This window comes from Dipteris shenzhenensis, chromosome 30 (genome assembly GCF_047967505.1).
Source record: "Dipteris shenzhenensis isolate YYH24624 ecotype China chromosome 30, Dip_SZ_1.0, whole genome shotgun sequence".
In the NCBI taxonomy this organism is placed as follows: Eukaryota; Viridiplantae; Streptophyta; class Polypodiopsida; order Gleicheniales; family Dipteridaceae; genus Dipteris; species Dipteris shenzhenensis.
In genome coordinates, this window is record NC_141625.1 from 16,913,826 (window position 1) to 16,928,778 (window position 14,953).

Genomic DNA, 14,953 nt, shown 5'->3' on the forward strand with positions numbered 1-14,953 from the left:
AAAAAAACCCCTATTGTACACTCACGTGATATCATAAGTTCCCAGGCTTGTGAATCCCCCAACTAATAAATAAAAATTCCAATCCTATATTTTATAGATTATTAAGGACAAAGTTTTAAAAGTAACTAATTAAGAATTCTTAAAACTAAATTGTAACTCAAATTGTAGTGACACATGAAAGAAAGAAAGGGGAACTCATATTAATCAAAATGTATTTCAAAGACAAGAGCATAACTTAAACATCTGCTCATCGTCACTAGGCTTCTCTCCATTCCATGCATCCTATTGCCCTTCAGGGGGGAGACTAGCCACTTTGGGCTCTATCTCCTCTGTTAGCTCTACAAACTTTGATTCTTCATCCTTATACAAAGGCTAGGGATCTCCAAGAGCTAGCTGCACTATTATCTACGCTGATCTTCACTCCCATCAACATTAGGTAGATTGTTGACAACACAGACCTACTACAGGAGGAAGGATTCGTGCATAGGATCTTTCTCAACAATTATGCAGTGTCAATCTTTCTTTAAAGCATAGACTGTGGTTGTCCATGTCCTGACAACTCATTGATAAGACGTTGCAACTTTTGATATAGGGTTAATAATTGATGTATTACTTTCTACATAATGTAGCTTTTGTGTCATTGTTGGAGAATGTAAAACGTTATTTACATCTATTTAGGTATGATGGAAAACTTCTTCTCCCTTCTCCACCAAGGAGAAGTACCCGACATTCATAATCTCAAAAGAATGGCAAACCAAATTAGTAAAAACAATGATTAGAATATATCTAAAGGTATTTATACAACAACTAGCATATGTTGAAGAGATAGACAAAGTTAATACTAACTTAACAAATCAGGCTCTCATGTGCATGGGTCTGGTCCATCAATGCTCTCATCAAAGAAGCAACTTGGGCAGTGGAGTTAAAGAATCACAAATATCCAATTATGTACTAGGTTGTGTGCTTTGAATGTAGACACTGTAATCGTTGTCATTATTATGATCCTAGGACAAGAGGGTAGCTTATTCTTTTATGAAACTTGCATAAGTCTTACAGTTAGCTGTCGTGAAATTGCATAAACTCAAGGTACTCTATGCACATCTACTTGGTCTCCTTCTAGTATCTATATGAACAAAAGGCCTATGGGGGCTCAGAATTTTTGACATCCACCATGTGCTCTAGAAAACACGATTTAAATTGCTCTTTCTGTACTATTCTACTCAGCTTCACAGCTATTTGAGGCTTCTTCTGGGCACCTTGCAATGCTATGAGTTGATATGATTGTCTTCAAGCTTTAGAGCTCGCTCCATGCTCTAAATCCAACTACGAGTACTTATAAAGGTAGAAAAGCACACTCCTCGTTAGCAGTTCACTAATGCTCTGATCACTCCATCTTGTCACAACCTAGCTCCTTGGCTCTGATACCAAACTAAAAGATTTAAAGAGGGGATAATGCAAATACATGATATTCTACTTGCATAAGCTTACTTATGATGTATTTGAATTGAGACATACAATTTCAAAAAGCTAAAATAAATTAATACACTCAACTACCTCTTTACCTTGATCTATATAGTTCAAGTCATTCGAGAGAAAATAATAGATGACAATAATGGACTATAAATGTAATAAAAGTCAACTTGGGAACATTGAGTGCCTCACTTTGAAAGTATCTACACATTGGCTCTTTAAATAGTTGCCAATATCCTATATTATTGAAATGTTTTTCCTAGTTGTGTGAACTCCATTAAAATAAGTATTCTCAAGCAAAGAATCATTGCCACTACTAAGTCATAAATATTAATCTATAATTAACAAATATTGCATTTTGTCAAAATTAATAGTCTCTAAATCATAAAGGATTTTAGAATTCTCTATCTTTTTGAAGATCCAATGTATAAATGTTCTAATTTTTTTGATATTAGGATGTGTAAATTTATCTAATAAAAATATTTTCCATAAAATTGTTATATTTTTCCATAGATAGGTACCTGCGTTTAAAAATTTAGGTTTAGTACTATTTGAGGGGATCTTAAAAGTGTGTAATGCACAATAGTTCTCACTTATTACGCAATTGTGTTTCTAGTTAGGAGAGATCCACACTTTGTCCCAATTTACATTACCATTTTCTTAGCAAATTTTCCTCCAATACGGTCATGATTTTCAAAGATGCGCCATCATTTACTCAATCAATGCGGGATCTGGTGGACATGACATGTCAAGATACTACTTGCCTATTGGGGATCCCAATGTTTGGAATACTAAGGGAAATGGGAAGTATTGTTACTCTTTTGTAACAGAGGATGATTTTGAAATGGAGGAGCAGCTTGTAAAGGAGGTATTGCTACTCTTTTGTTGCCTGGTTTTTCTCTCCTCTATTAGCAAGATCTATGATTGTTCCTCACTTGAAAAAGGATTGACAAATTGGAGGGGGCTGGTGGCTACTAAAGTTGGGATCCACATTTTCACCTCTTATGCATCCTAAGCAATTGTATTGTCTCAAATCCGACCCCACTTGCATACCTTATTCCCACAAAATAGAGGGCAAGGGCGACCTTCACTATTTCCAGAGTCAAAGACACGTGGGGAGGCCATGTCTTGATGATTTCTGCTAAACACATGCCATTCAACATGCAACGGATTAGCAACGTATTGCTCAAAGACAACACAGATCACCACATTCCCCTTGGTCGAGGGCAATTGCTACCCAAAAAAGTTTTTGAAGCTAAGCTGATCCATGCTGTCCGAACAGCTTTCAAGTTAAAAAACAGTTAACCCAAAGGCAGGGAGACCATTAGGAGTTGTTAATGAGGACTAGATCGGCGGTAGTGAGAGATTGTTGCAACTCTAGTAGGCAAAATTCTCCTTCACAAAAGTAGGTCCCATTACCTGACAAAATTGATGCTGAATGCCACTTACAAATAACAAGAGGACGTGTAGCTCAATGAGAAAAACCAGAGAGGCCACCTGATCATAAAGCTATGGGACATGCCGGGGATGACTGAGGATATACCCCTGCAAGCGAAAAAAGAACATCTGGAACTGCACTACAACTAAGGTGCATTCACAGAGATATTCATGGCTGAAAACCAGCAGGATGCTGCCAGTATGCATTCCAACAGATGTTTGATTACATCTGTTATGTTACATATGACACAATTTTACATATTCTTTGCCATTAGGGCCATGCCATCATAATAGTTATTGCCTTTTGCGAAAGAGTTCCCTTGCAGTAAAGAAAATTCTCTTGAATATCATTTACAGTTACTTACGGGTTTTTGAGGCCTAATGTTGAAAGTGCCCAAGAATAATGTCCTTAAAGTGCTTTGACTAAGTGTTTTGAAGCAAAGCGTCCTTCGAGGAGAGAGAAACCATCCGAGAGCAGCTTTAGATACCTTAAGCAAGCTTTTTCAGTGCAGCAGTAATTTGTTCTGCCTTGCAGCCTGCTTCAGTACTGCTTATGTACGGGCTGTCAGACGGCAATACATCATCTTTATGAAATGTCTGGGAATTGTGTAATAGGTTTTCAGATCCCTCCTTGACAGAATCTTTAATAATAACAGTCTTGTGAAGACCTGGAATTAACTCCTCATAATCTGTGTCTCCAGTTTCTCCAACAAAGACTGTCATGTTGGCAACATCTACTCCCCACCGCACAAACAGATACCTGCAGTAAATATTGCAAGTCTAAATAAAAACGCTCCTGCCATTTTGAGAATGCTTTGCAATGGAACATGTCAACGACCCAATTAGTCTTACCTCAAAGCTTGTGATCGAGAAGCATGCAATGGAACCACATGAAGTCTTGATGAATTTCTACAGTAAATCACATGACATCGTAAGCCTCGGCCTCTTAGTCGCTCACAAAACTCCTCCACTGTGGGAACCTGACCAGGCAATTTCAACAAAGATGAGTGTCACTTCAAAAATAAGTTCTATAGACAAAAAGATAATGAAGCATACTCACATTTGCTGGGTCTTTGACAACATATGTAAGGCAGTGAGAATTGCCTTCCTTCTGGTCTTTAACCAAGGCAATCTCCTTGCCAGACTCCCCACTGAGGTTAAAAAGTTTGTTCATTGTCTTCCTTAATCCCTCTTCACCCCAGCGATATTCCATATGTGTTTCGTAGTCCACATCCACAGATAGTTGCTCTGTTTCCTTACCACTTTCATTACTGCCACTTGGATAATACAGCTCACTGCCACTGCTACAGACCAAAGCATCAAACTCGGATAGTTGTATACCATTAGTGCTGAAGAAGGAAACACATTCTGCTGCTGTTAGTGCAGTTGAAAAGATGAAGCCAGCTGATCGCCCAGTATTTTCAGCTTTCACTGCTTTGAGAATCTCTTTTACTATGTGAGCCTGAACATCAGTTGTCTCTCCCATCTTCCCATAGCAGTCTACTGCAATAATATAAAGCCCCTTTCGCCTTCTCAAAACAGCTGCTTTCGTTAGACTCAGAGAGGTAGCTCTTTCAGGCCTGCACATGTAGTCAGACTCTTGTTGCCGTTCATTTCCTTTTTCTTTGTCTACTATCTTCTTCAAGTGTTCCATCAGGCCAGAATCTTTGCCATTATCAAAATGATAGTTTTGAAGAAGTCTCTCAATGTCAGCAGGGCCATTAAGAGATCCAGCACCTGACTTGTCACCATCAATAGACAAACGCAAAGAAATATCCTGAGCATCTTGCAAAGAATCATCATAAGCTTCATTTTCTTCAATGCCATCAAATAGATCATCATCATTCTGCCAGTGAGGATGCCTCTTTCTACAGAGTGCCACACGAGAAAGGTATATTCTGCAGTGTTCTGGCCAAGAATATCGGTGAATGTTTTTTAAGCCATTGCGCCTGCATTCAGTCCATAAATTTCTCTCTGAAACTAGCTTATAGAGGGCAGCTGCGATAGCCTTCGAGTCATGTGGATCTACCAGCAAGCCATTATTGAGTGCCTGTAAGAACAAAGAATGAAGATAGGAGGTCAACTAGTACATACAAGGAAGATTTGCATATTTTAAAACTAGAATGCACATCAATCTTAGTCAAGCTCAGGACACAGTGCAAACGACACGAATCTGCTCCACCTGGAACGGGAAAAGAAGTACCTGATGGATATCAACTGGACCACCATTGAAGGTTGCCACCATTGGAAGCCCGTGTGCAGCAGCCTGCAAGAATAACAATGATGAATTTTACCAATGGTTGCCAAAATGCACCTATTCTCACGAGTTATGCTCGCCTTTGTTGTCAACATGGATGAAGTAGCGAATCCCACCTCAATGAGAGTAAGACCAAAAGGTTCCACGAGTGCTGGATTGATGAAGACTCCCTGTCAAACACAGTGAAAACATTATATGCTAGCTCACTACCCAATCACATCTGTCGATACTCCATACTGTTGAGCAGAATAATATGTTAATGATTAGGACAAGATTAAATCATTGATACCTTTGTCTTTGCTGCCAGCCGATATATATCAGCAACTTCAGACTGCTTGTGGTGCTTAGGGTACGCGACCTCACCATAAAGATCATATTTGTCAATAAGCTTAAGCACAGTAGTCAAAACTGTTGCATTCCCAGAAGGCATTTCATCAATGTCATCTCGGTTTCCCATGATCAGAGTCTGCAGTCACCCAGAGATGATAATACACATTGCATTAACTGATGCATTGCATAAACTATGTGGAGAAAGAAAAACCGTTTGTGTTTCGATATTGGCAGCAACTTCTCTAATAATGCACTACTTGTGAATGAAAAGTGCTTCGGTGAGAGATACATGCACACATCCATCAGCATTCTTGCCATTAAATACACTCTTATCTCATTTCTGATGAGATCTCAACAGCAGGAAACACTCCCCTTGTTAACAGGATCCAGTACACACCATGAGACGGGCATTTCACTTACCAAATTTGCAAGCTTTCTCAGAGGCTTGGACTCGCCAAATGCTTTTACTAAGGTTGGAATGTTCTTCTTTGGATCAGGTCGAGCAAGGGCCAGAATAATGGGCTTGGATGGATTTGTAAAGAAACGCAAGATCTGGATGAATTGCACATAAGTGGATGTAAAGTTTATAGCATATGCAACAAGAAAGGTCTCGCCATTGCGCCGCCCCCCCCCCCCCCCCCAAAAAAAAAAAAAGGGACTAAGAATTGACTGGAGGCCTGGATAAGAGATATGACTTCCACCGAAGAAGGAAACACTGACAAAAAAAGGTATGAAAGACAATATAATTTACCTCATCCCACAATGGAGGATCAGGTTTGGATACTTGCATTACTGTGTTTCCATCCGCTCCAGTGAACTCCACAGTGTCCGCATCATCAATTACATCGCCAGCATCTTGAACTACCACATTGCTAAAGTCCATTCCTGGAGCAATAACCTGCAGAGAGACACCTGCAAGTCATCTCGACTGTGCCTCTTGTGACAGTATCAGGTCCCCTAAATAGTAAAGAAGAGGGGTCGCATATACTTTAGCAACAGTGCAAGGGGTTTAAATACTTACGGCCATTGTAGGCATGTAACGGCCATAGCATTTAACACCCCGTTTGGCTCGAAGACGGAGAGTTCTTTCTAGCTGGACACTGAATCCAGCATACAATCCCCACTGTTGTTCAATTTCCTGCTTAGTGCTGGTGATCACAAGCTCGGCAGAGTCGAGAGACAATTCTTCTGCTTCGATGCGTCGCATAATTTTGTACGTTGCATTGATGTCCTCTTTGGACTGGCGTCCTTGCTTGAGGAGTTGCTCCAATTTGTTACGACCGAGAGAGTGCCCAGTTAGAACCATAGGAACGTTCAATGCACCCGACAGAAGAGAAGCAATGTCCCCTGCATCTGCATAGTGCCCATGAATGACATACGGCCAAACTGGCTGACCTTCCCCAATCTGCTCTCCGATGGCTTTTGCAACGTGAAGGATGTGGCTTAAAGCCCCATCTACAAATTCTTGAATGTATGGCCAAAGCAGTTCCTTTCTCAGGTACTTATCCTTCGGACCACAAGGGATACGAACAATGTAGGCACCGGCGCTCTGGCCGACTTCCCCTTCGCCATCGTAGGATCCCGCAGAGAGCATCTCTGTCGGCTCTCCGTAGCTCCAATCGACCTCCGGCGAGCATATCTGCCGGGTCAACAAATCTACTCTGTACACCTCTGGAAGCTTTGCCAACGCCCTTGCGAATTCCACCACGTACTTCACCTAAAACAGGGACAGGAGCTCAAAATGTTGAGAATGCTGAGGAACCACAAATCACCAATTTGTAATCGAAATCAGCTTGGGAGCCGAAAGTAGAATGGATCATGAAGTACAGCAGCTTCTAGGGAGCTTACCTGGCCGCCAGTATCAGAATCTCTGCCGAGTTCCATGTTATCTCCGCGCACAAGACCATGCAAACTGCAAGTATTGCCAAAGTTTCATCAACTTCCACACCTTTGTTATCAGATCCAGAGAGAAACAAAATGCTCGACCTTTGCAGTACCTGATCATAACTATGTACAATCGCCTCTCTTTGTGATGATCACCGAGCGCCTGGATATCGGTCCGGCTTTCCGAGAGCTTGATAGGTCCCTCTACTTCCCCTGCATTTTCAGCTTCCGAAAGGTCTTCTGATAGGTCCCCTGCAACATCGCGCTGGTATTGCTCATCGTCCAAACGCCGTTTAGCTAGTCTCTGAGCAATCTCCCATTTTATCTGCAGCAGTTGCACCACAACTTTCAATATCGACATAAGATCGTAGCATTCACCCAAGCTTCCGCCTTGAAAGCAAGGATAGACTACCTGTTTCTTTTTCCTGTAGACGTGCCAAATTCTCCAGCAAAGATTCTCGAGTCGACCGCTGCGTTCTTGAACATCTCTCGTTGCAGTGGCCTGTTAAAACGATGAAAGGATACATTACACTTGGTATGAGCTTGGCCTTAACAATCTGGAGCTACAGCAAATCAGTCTTTCGCTTTGTTGTTCGATGCACGATCGCATCAAGGCAGACCAAAGACTTCTCTCTATTGTGCCTGAAGCATCCATTCTTGACTTACCTTCATCCACGTGCGATGGAGACCAGCCTCATCGGTTCCTGAAACCACCTCGTCAACAAAGTACCTCGCAGGATTGAATTCACCTTTCTCACGGACAGGTGGAAGGGGAGTCTCATCTTCTTTGACTCCACCTGCAAGGATGGCTTCAAGGTAGCCATTTAACCATTCATTCGCGGCCATTATGGCTAAATGCGAGAGTGAAGGAGAGGAGGAAGGAAACGCTGACTCGCCCCTGCTGCTGCTGCTGCTGCTTCTTCTTCTTCTCTTCTTCTTCTTCTTCTTCTCTCTCTCTCTCTCTCTCTCCTTCCTTCTGCTACATCTTCTTCTTCTTCTTCTCCTACGCAAGGCTCACTCGCCCCTTCCGCTGCTGCCGCTGCCTCTCTCTCTCTCTCTCTATCTATCTCTATCTCTGCTTCTTCTTCTTCTTCTTCTCTCTCTCTCTCTCTCTCGCTATTTTAGGAAGCTATACAAGGACAGAAATGCCAGGACCGCAACCGTTCTAGTGCTGGAACTTGGAGAGCTCGAGGGTCTGGAGAAGAGAGGATTGCGAGGGCTTTTGAGGGCGCCGAGCCAGCGAAGGAGGTCAAGACAGCGGTGAAAACTGGGGATTTCCGGATTGATCAAAGGTCGCCAGGGAAGGAGTCGATGGAAGACGGTAAAATGTGTGATTTTGCGGGCTTTTGGCCACCGAAGCTGCGCTGTGCTAGAGCTTGAGCTTTGCCACCACACTCACAAACCTCTCGATGTAGACGATTACGCACAGCCGTCGATCTAGAATCCTTTTCTCCCTACCCACCGTCGATCTGCACCGAATCTCTCCCCCGCCAGCTACACCGTCCGATTCCCTCCGGCCGCTCGCAATCGTCCATCGTTCACTCCACTCTCCACCGTCCGATGGAGACCTCCTCGTTTCTGGGCGGTCGATTCTCATGCAACGTGGGACGCAAAGCGAATGCTTTTTTTGGGAAGGTAAATTCCTTTTTCTTTTTTTTTTTGCTATTTTTTTTAAATTCCTTTTGCATGCGCCGCGAGGGCTCGCAACCGGCAACGTGTCGCGCTGTCCGCTGCGGACGCGGGTCCGTTCGAAAGACACGTGGCGATAGCGAAGCGCCACCTGTCTTCGCACGTGGCGTCCTTCCTTTGGGTGGCTAAAAGAGAGGCCCCTTTGCTGATGTGAAAGGACTTTAGTGACGGGACGTTTGGATAATGACTCGAATATTCTTGAATACATTTTTTAAAATTTCCCTAGCAAATACATTGTATTACTCCGATCAATGAAAATTCCTATTAATTCAATTTCCCTCTTTCTATGGTATCGTCTTCCCCCAACCCACTTTGCCACACAATCGACTCTAGCATATGGTCACCCTCCAATCACTATCCTCATGTCATCAAAGGTTCCCTCCTTGAAAAGACAAGCCATTCACAATGCCCAACGCCCCTATCATAAGTTTAACTTCATGAAAAAGAGTCTTCCTACCTTGCCCTTGCCCCTCTATTACTCAAATGTATCCTTTCCAATCAAAAGTTCCCCATAACAAGGCATCCAATATACTACTTCCAATATAGTAAAAAGTGCGTGCATGGGCAATGATGACCATTTGGGTGAGAATCTGTGCATTCTTTTCAATGTTCATCATACACATGAGATGCTTGATAAAGGTGTGCATTCTTTTCAATGTTCATCATACACATGAGATGCTTGATAAAGGAGTAGTCCCACTCGAAAGAGAGCTAAATATATGAGCCTTCACATATGATTCATTAGTTCTAATCTTCAAGATTCTTTTAGTTCCACAATACTTCTCAATGATTGGTATGTTTGAGACAATGTGTTTGAGACAATGTGTCTAATAAAATGGCAACATGTAAATGTTCTTCCTTCTCGTTTTGATAGAGTGTATCATCATTGTCACATGCATGAGATGTCTCAAATAAATGCTCCTCCCCTTGGCACCTTTTGATAGGTACTTCTTTTTAAAACTAAAAGCAGGCTTGCATTATAGGGTTCAATGGGAAATGTATACTTGTGTATTATCACTCTCATGGACACAAGCTTGAGTTTGAGGATCGAAATGACCTGGTTTCCTACTAAATTGCAAAAGTGGGTTTGCCTTACCTTATGGAGAGCAAACCATTCTAAACTCAAGTTTAACCATGTTTCAATGTTAGGAATGAGAAACAAACAAGTTCATGAAGTACCATAATAGTAGCTTTATGTATATTATCTACGAATTATAAAGTCAAGTTCATTTTGTACCAAAATGGTAACTTTATACTTATCATCTATGTCTTACAGATATGTATCTTTTTCCATAAATCTTGAAATAATTCTAATAGAGACTATTCATGTCAATAATGCTTGTTTTCTTTGACTCTCTCTTCTTAAAGATCAAATAAAGACTAAGGGCTCATAATTTACATTTTGTATAAGTAAATTATGAGTCCTTGTACTTCATTTTAATAATAATGATATCAATCCCTTGGCATTATTGCACATGTTCATTCAATATTAAAATCTTTGCAAATAGAATTCACCATGAATACGACATGAAGTTTGCATTCTTCATATCACTACACATCACCATGGTTTGAACTATAAACAAAGACATTTGAGGTTTTGGAAACATTTCGATTTAGAAAGCTGCATCCTAAGGAATAAAAAAACACTGGTATGTTGACATGAACCCTTTTTATCTAGTAGACATTACTGAATATTTATCACATGTAAGTTTAGAATAATTGAGCATCTAAGAACTTTAGGATAGAGAGTTCATGGAAATGTCATGTCAAAGTGATAGATAAAATTGCCTTAAAGTAATGCTCTAAAATGAAGTATACTCTTTTAAATGCAAAGTCAAAGGTTGTGTATTTTCTATTAAAGAAGGGGGTAGCTTAACGTTATATCAATCCTACATTATGTATCTTTCATAGATATGTGTCATTTATATATGCCATTGAATAAGTTGAGTAAAACACGCATTTTTTAAACGTGAGATTGGATACAATTATTGGATATTTACACTAGCAATTATAAGTTTAATGTTGACTTATGGTACGAATCCATGTGCAACTTGCAATAGAATCATCTATCATTTTGAACGTGCCCTCAAGGTGCCTATGTATTTTGATGAGCAATTGGCTATGTCACTTTTGAAGCAAATCGTCTATGACTTGATAGTGTGTTAAACTTTAAAATCAATGGCCTTCATGTTACATTTCATGAACCTTCAAGTTGAGAGAATGATAGGCATAGGTCTTAGCAAGAGTCGACCACATTTTCAAAAGATACCTTAACTCTTGTGCATCTCCTGTGGGTAAGCATAATCTAGTGTATACAACATGATAATACCAAATATAATATGTGCAAATAGGGGGAAGAGTGAATGGAATTGGCTTGGACCAATTCTCAAATGTAGCTTTAGTATGCTAGATGATGTTGCAAGGCTTGATTGGGAAATCAACTCGAAATCAATAGAAATGTTTTTTAACTTGGACAACTACGTTTTAAACCTTGCAAATTTTAGAATAGCGTTACACTAATGAAAGAGTGTCCAATTTCTAATTTAAACTTTACATTCTTGTGCTCTTACTTCGCTTTAGCATCCTACTTAGACTACATTCATCTTTAGTAGAGCATACTCGATGCCCAACCGCAAAGTTGCTATATCAAAATATCCCTCCAACCTAAATATTAGCCCAAATGATTTTACATTGCCTTTAAATGAGAATTTTGAGATAGTTAACTAAGCTCTTTGGGATTGAAAATTCGCACTTTTAGCATTGCTTACACTTGCAATTGCATCCTTTACTATGAGTTTGTGTATAGATTTGTATCCCTTTTTAGTCACAAAAGAGGAAGATAGGTAACATTCACGAGAACTAAGTGGATTCCAAAATTTACAAGGTTTGCATTTTGCAACCGAGCATAATAGATATTCCCGTGTATATCCCACACACCTTAAATGCATTTGTTGAACTAATTTTCATGATATTATTTGAGGATTGAATCTCAATGGAATCCTCAAAGTGATAAAGCCATGCATAATTCCATCAAATTGGAGATTGATAAAAGTAGCCTAGTGCTAGTCATATATATTGTCTACAAGTTAGATTGAATATTAGCTATGGAGTGAGTGAATAGTTTATCACATCAATGATCATATCTTACATTCTTATAGCATGCTATGATCTCTCAAGGAACCTTGACAAAGTAGTGAAAATGAGGTCCACAATAGATAAATTGGTTGAAATAGCTAATTGCAATTATTAAGTTCTGAAATATGATGTCCTAAATGATTAAGTACAGACATGTGATATAATTAATGATTAAGTTGAACTAGTACTATTCTCACATTGATGGATAGGACTCTTGCCTTGTGTCAATGCGAGAATAGGAAACACTAAAATGCTTGCTCTAATCATTTCGGCATAGGCACCATAAAATGTCAAAGTTGAATTAAAAAAAGAATAGGACACGTCAAACTATACATCATCTTCACCACGAACACATCAAACGATAATCATCTTCACCCCAACACAATTTACAAAAAAATTGACCAGATATGTTACCTCACTTTTGCTCTTTTCTTAGTGTCCATTATTTATGAATATTGGAAGGATTTTTCCCAAAATTCTTGGCACATTATAATGGAGATGGGGCACTAATCAATGTTGGGATTTATAAAGGTTTGAGCATGCATATAATCCAAGATACAACTTGTTAGAACACGCAGATAGTTTGTGATGCAGTTTGACCAAGTTTGTTCACAACGTTCAAGAAATACTCGCACACACAGCACAATGAAAACAATATAATTCAAATAGTAATCTTATTAGGACCCGATTGATAAAAAAGACTAGCAACTCGTCACAACGGTGCTGGTCTCTACATACAAGGACTCAAACCCAACATAGGAGTTTTACACAATAATAAGAACAACTACTCGACAAAAGAAACTAACGAAGGATGACGATCAGAGACACGAATCTCTTTAAGACCATTCATAAGACACTCCACAAACTCAAGTCCTAAAGAAAAAACAACACCGCCCTCCCTCCAATATAGAAGCCAAATGAACCCACCAAGCTGGAGAAGCTGTCTCCTATTTGCCAAGTGTGCACCATGCATGAGCCAATTACCACGAGCAAATCACCACGAGCATCCCACGTGAAGAATGTCCCTCTACATCATTTAACCTATCAGATTCCTTGAGACCATGTGAACCACATGCTTCCATGAACCTCTCACAAATTTTAGCCAACAAAGAAGCCCCTCGCAGAGAGGATTTCCTAACATTCCTCCCTAGATCCAAGGAGGAGAGAAACACTAAAAAAGAATCAAATCCAAACAAAATTCAAAATTCAACCTTTGATTGGAAACTTAGCCAACCAAATTGTTTTGAACAAGTGAAAATATGGTCTACCTGCTAAGGGCCGAGATCATTCAAACAACTAAACACCTACTAAGAGCCCAATCAATCTTGATACTTTGTTCAAAAGTTAAAATTCCCAATTGTGATTGTCAACTTGTGTTTCCATAATAGCTAGAATTTCATTTGGGGGATCATCAATCACACAAGCCTTTTCTTTAGACCTTTTGATTGTTCATCTTTCTACCTTACAGCAATGACCAACTCTGCCATAGTAATGGCATGCACAGGTACCCTCTTGTGAAAGTGTGGATCATGCTCTCCTAGTGCAATGTGGAATTAGCAAAAGATCAAGGGGGATCAAACCAGAGAAGAAACTCCATGAGAGAGACATACGGTAGGCAACACTAAATCTATTGCAAATGTGCTATATCATCACCAATACATAATAGGCTTCTTATCTAGAGAGAGCCCTTTGAATAGTCAACACCTGTGGAATCCTCTGATCCACATCTCTCCTTGTGGATGTCCTTGATCCACATCCTCACATTATGTAGTCCACATCCTAGGGTGGCTACTTTAATACATTCTTATACCATACCATAGCCTCTAATTATGTGCACATGGCACCATCTCTCAACACCTCCCCTTGGTGCCATGATCCATTGGCTACTGCAAGGTGGTCAGATGTGAGTTACAAGATCAAATCCTCCCCTGGGTGCTTACATGGCTACTCTCAGGCGGCCAGGTTATTTACAAACATGTGGGCTAAAGGTGGCAAGGCTTTTGCTTCTCTATACATGTCGATGACGTTTTCTTCTTTGCTTGATGTAGCTTGATGCATGATTCTTTGTTCTTCCTGTTCTTTTAATGCTTTATGCGTGGATGCCATGTTCTATGCTATGGTCATCTCATACACTTGTGCTTTTGGCATGCATTGGTTTTCCATTTGTCACAAAGGTCTTACCATGAGCTTCATTTTGCTTCAATGGCAGTGTCTAATTGCTAACAATGATTTTGACTTGACAGGTGCATAGAGCTTGAAAAGACGATCACTTTTCCTTTTTGGAGTGTGTGCAAATTTGTTGTCTATGTGCCAACATGGACTTAGGTAGTACAGAATGTGTGTGTAGACTAGCGGCAAAGCTCCGCTTGTACTTGCATAAGGCTAGGAATAATCTCTCTTAGGAATCCTCAACATGCAAGTTCTACTTGTGACTCCTACATGCATGTTCTACATGCAAGTCCTACATGCGATTCCTACATGCGAGTTCTACTTGCAACTCCTACATGCATGTTCTACATGCAAGTCCTACATGCAAGTTCTACATGCGAGTTCTACATGCAACTCCTATATGCAACATGCAACATGCAACTCCTACATGCAACTTCTATATGCAAGTTCTACATGTAGAGAGAGAATGCCTTACAATTCCTACATGCGAAGAGAGAAGCTCTCCAACTTGTATAAATACCCCATAATGGAATGAAGCCCAGACTCTTTGGGGCATTGTGTTGAGTTCTACTTTAGTATTCC

At 40.3% G+C, this 14,953-nt stretch overlaps 1 protein-coding gene across 1 annotated transcript; it reads right to left on the minus strand.

Moving 5' to 3' along the window:
* Positions 1-3,123: 3,123 nt before the first annotated feature.
* On the minus strand, positions 3,124-8,224 carry LOC147881781 (putative sucrose-phosphate synthase 2). Its single transcript, XM_087401932.1, has 13 exons — positions 8,045-8,224; positions 7,791-7,880; positions 7,492-7,703; positions 7,343-7,406; positions 6,516-7,211; positions 6,246-6,392; positions 5,915-6,046; positions 5,454-5,630; positions 5,281-5,334; positions 5,111-5,173; positions 3,968-4,957; positions 3,760-3,887; positions 3,124-3,667 (listed from the first exon to the last, which is right to left on the minus strand). Exons 1-13 carry the CDS (start codon positions 8,222-8,224, stop codon positions 3,397-3,399), a joined length of 3,204 nt encoding a protein of 1,067 aa, XP_087258058.1. The 3' UTR covers positions 3,124-3,396.
* Between the last annotated feature and the right edge of the window lie 6,729 nt (positions 8,225-14,953).

Coding starts and splice junctions, on each gene's coding strand:
- LOC147881781 (XM_087401932.1), bottom strand. CDS start 8,224: ATGGCCGCGAATGAATGGTTAAATGGCTACCTTGAAGCCATCCTTGCA. Junction 7,704..7,790: donor TCTACAGGAAAAAGAAACAG/GTAGTCTATCCT, acceptor CAACTGCTGCAG/ATAAAATGGGAGATTGCTCA. Junction 5,631..5,914: donor TGAGAAAGCTTGCAAATTTG/GTAAGTGAAATG, acceptor GGGTGACTGCAG/ACTCTGATCATGGGAAACCG.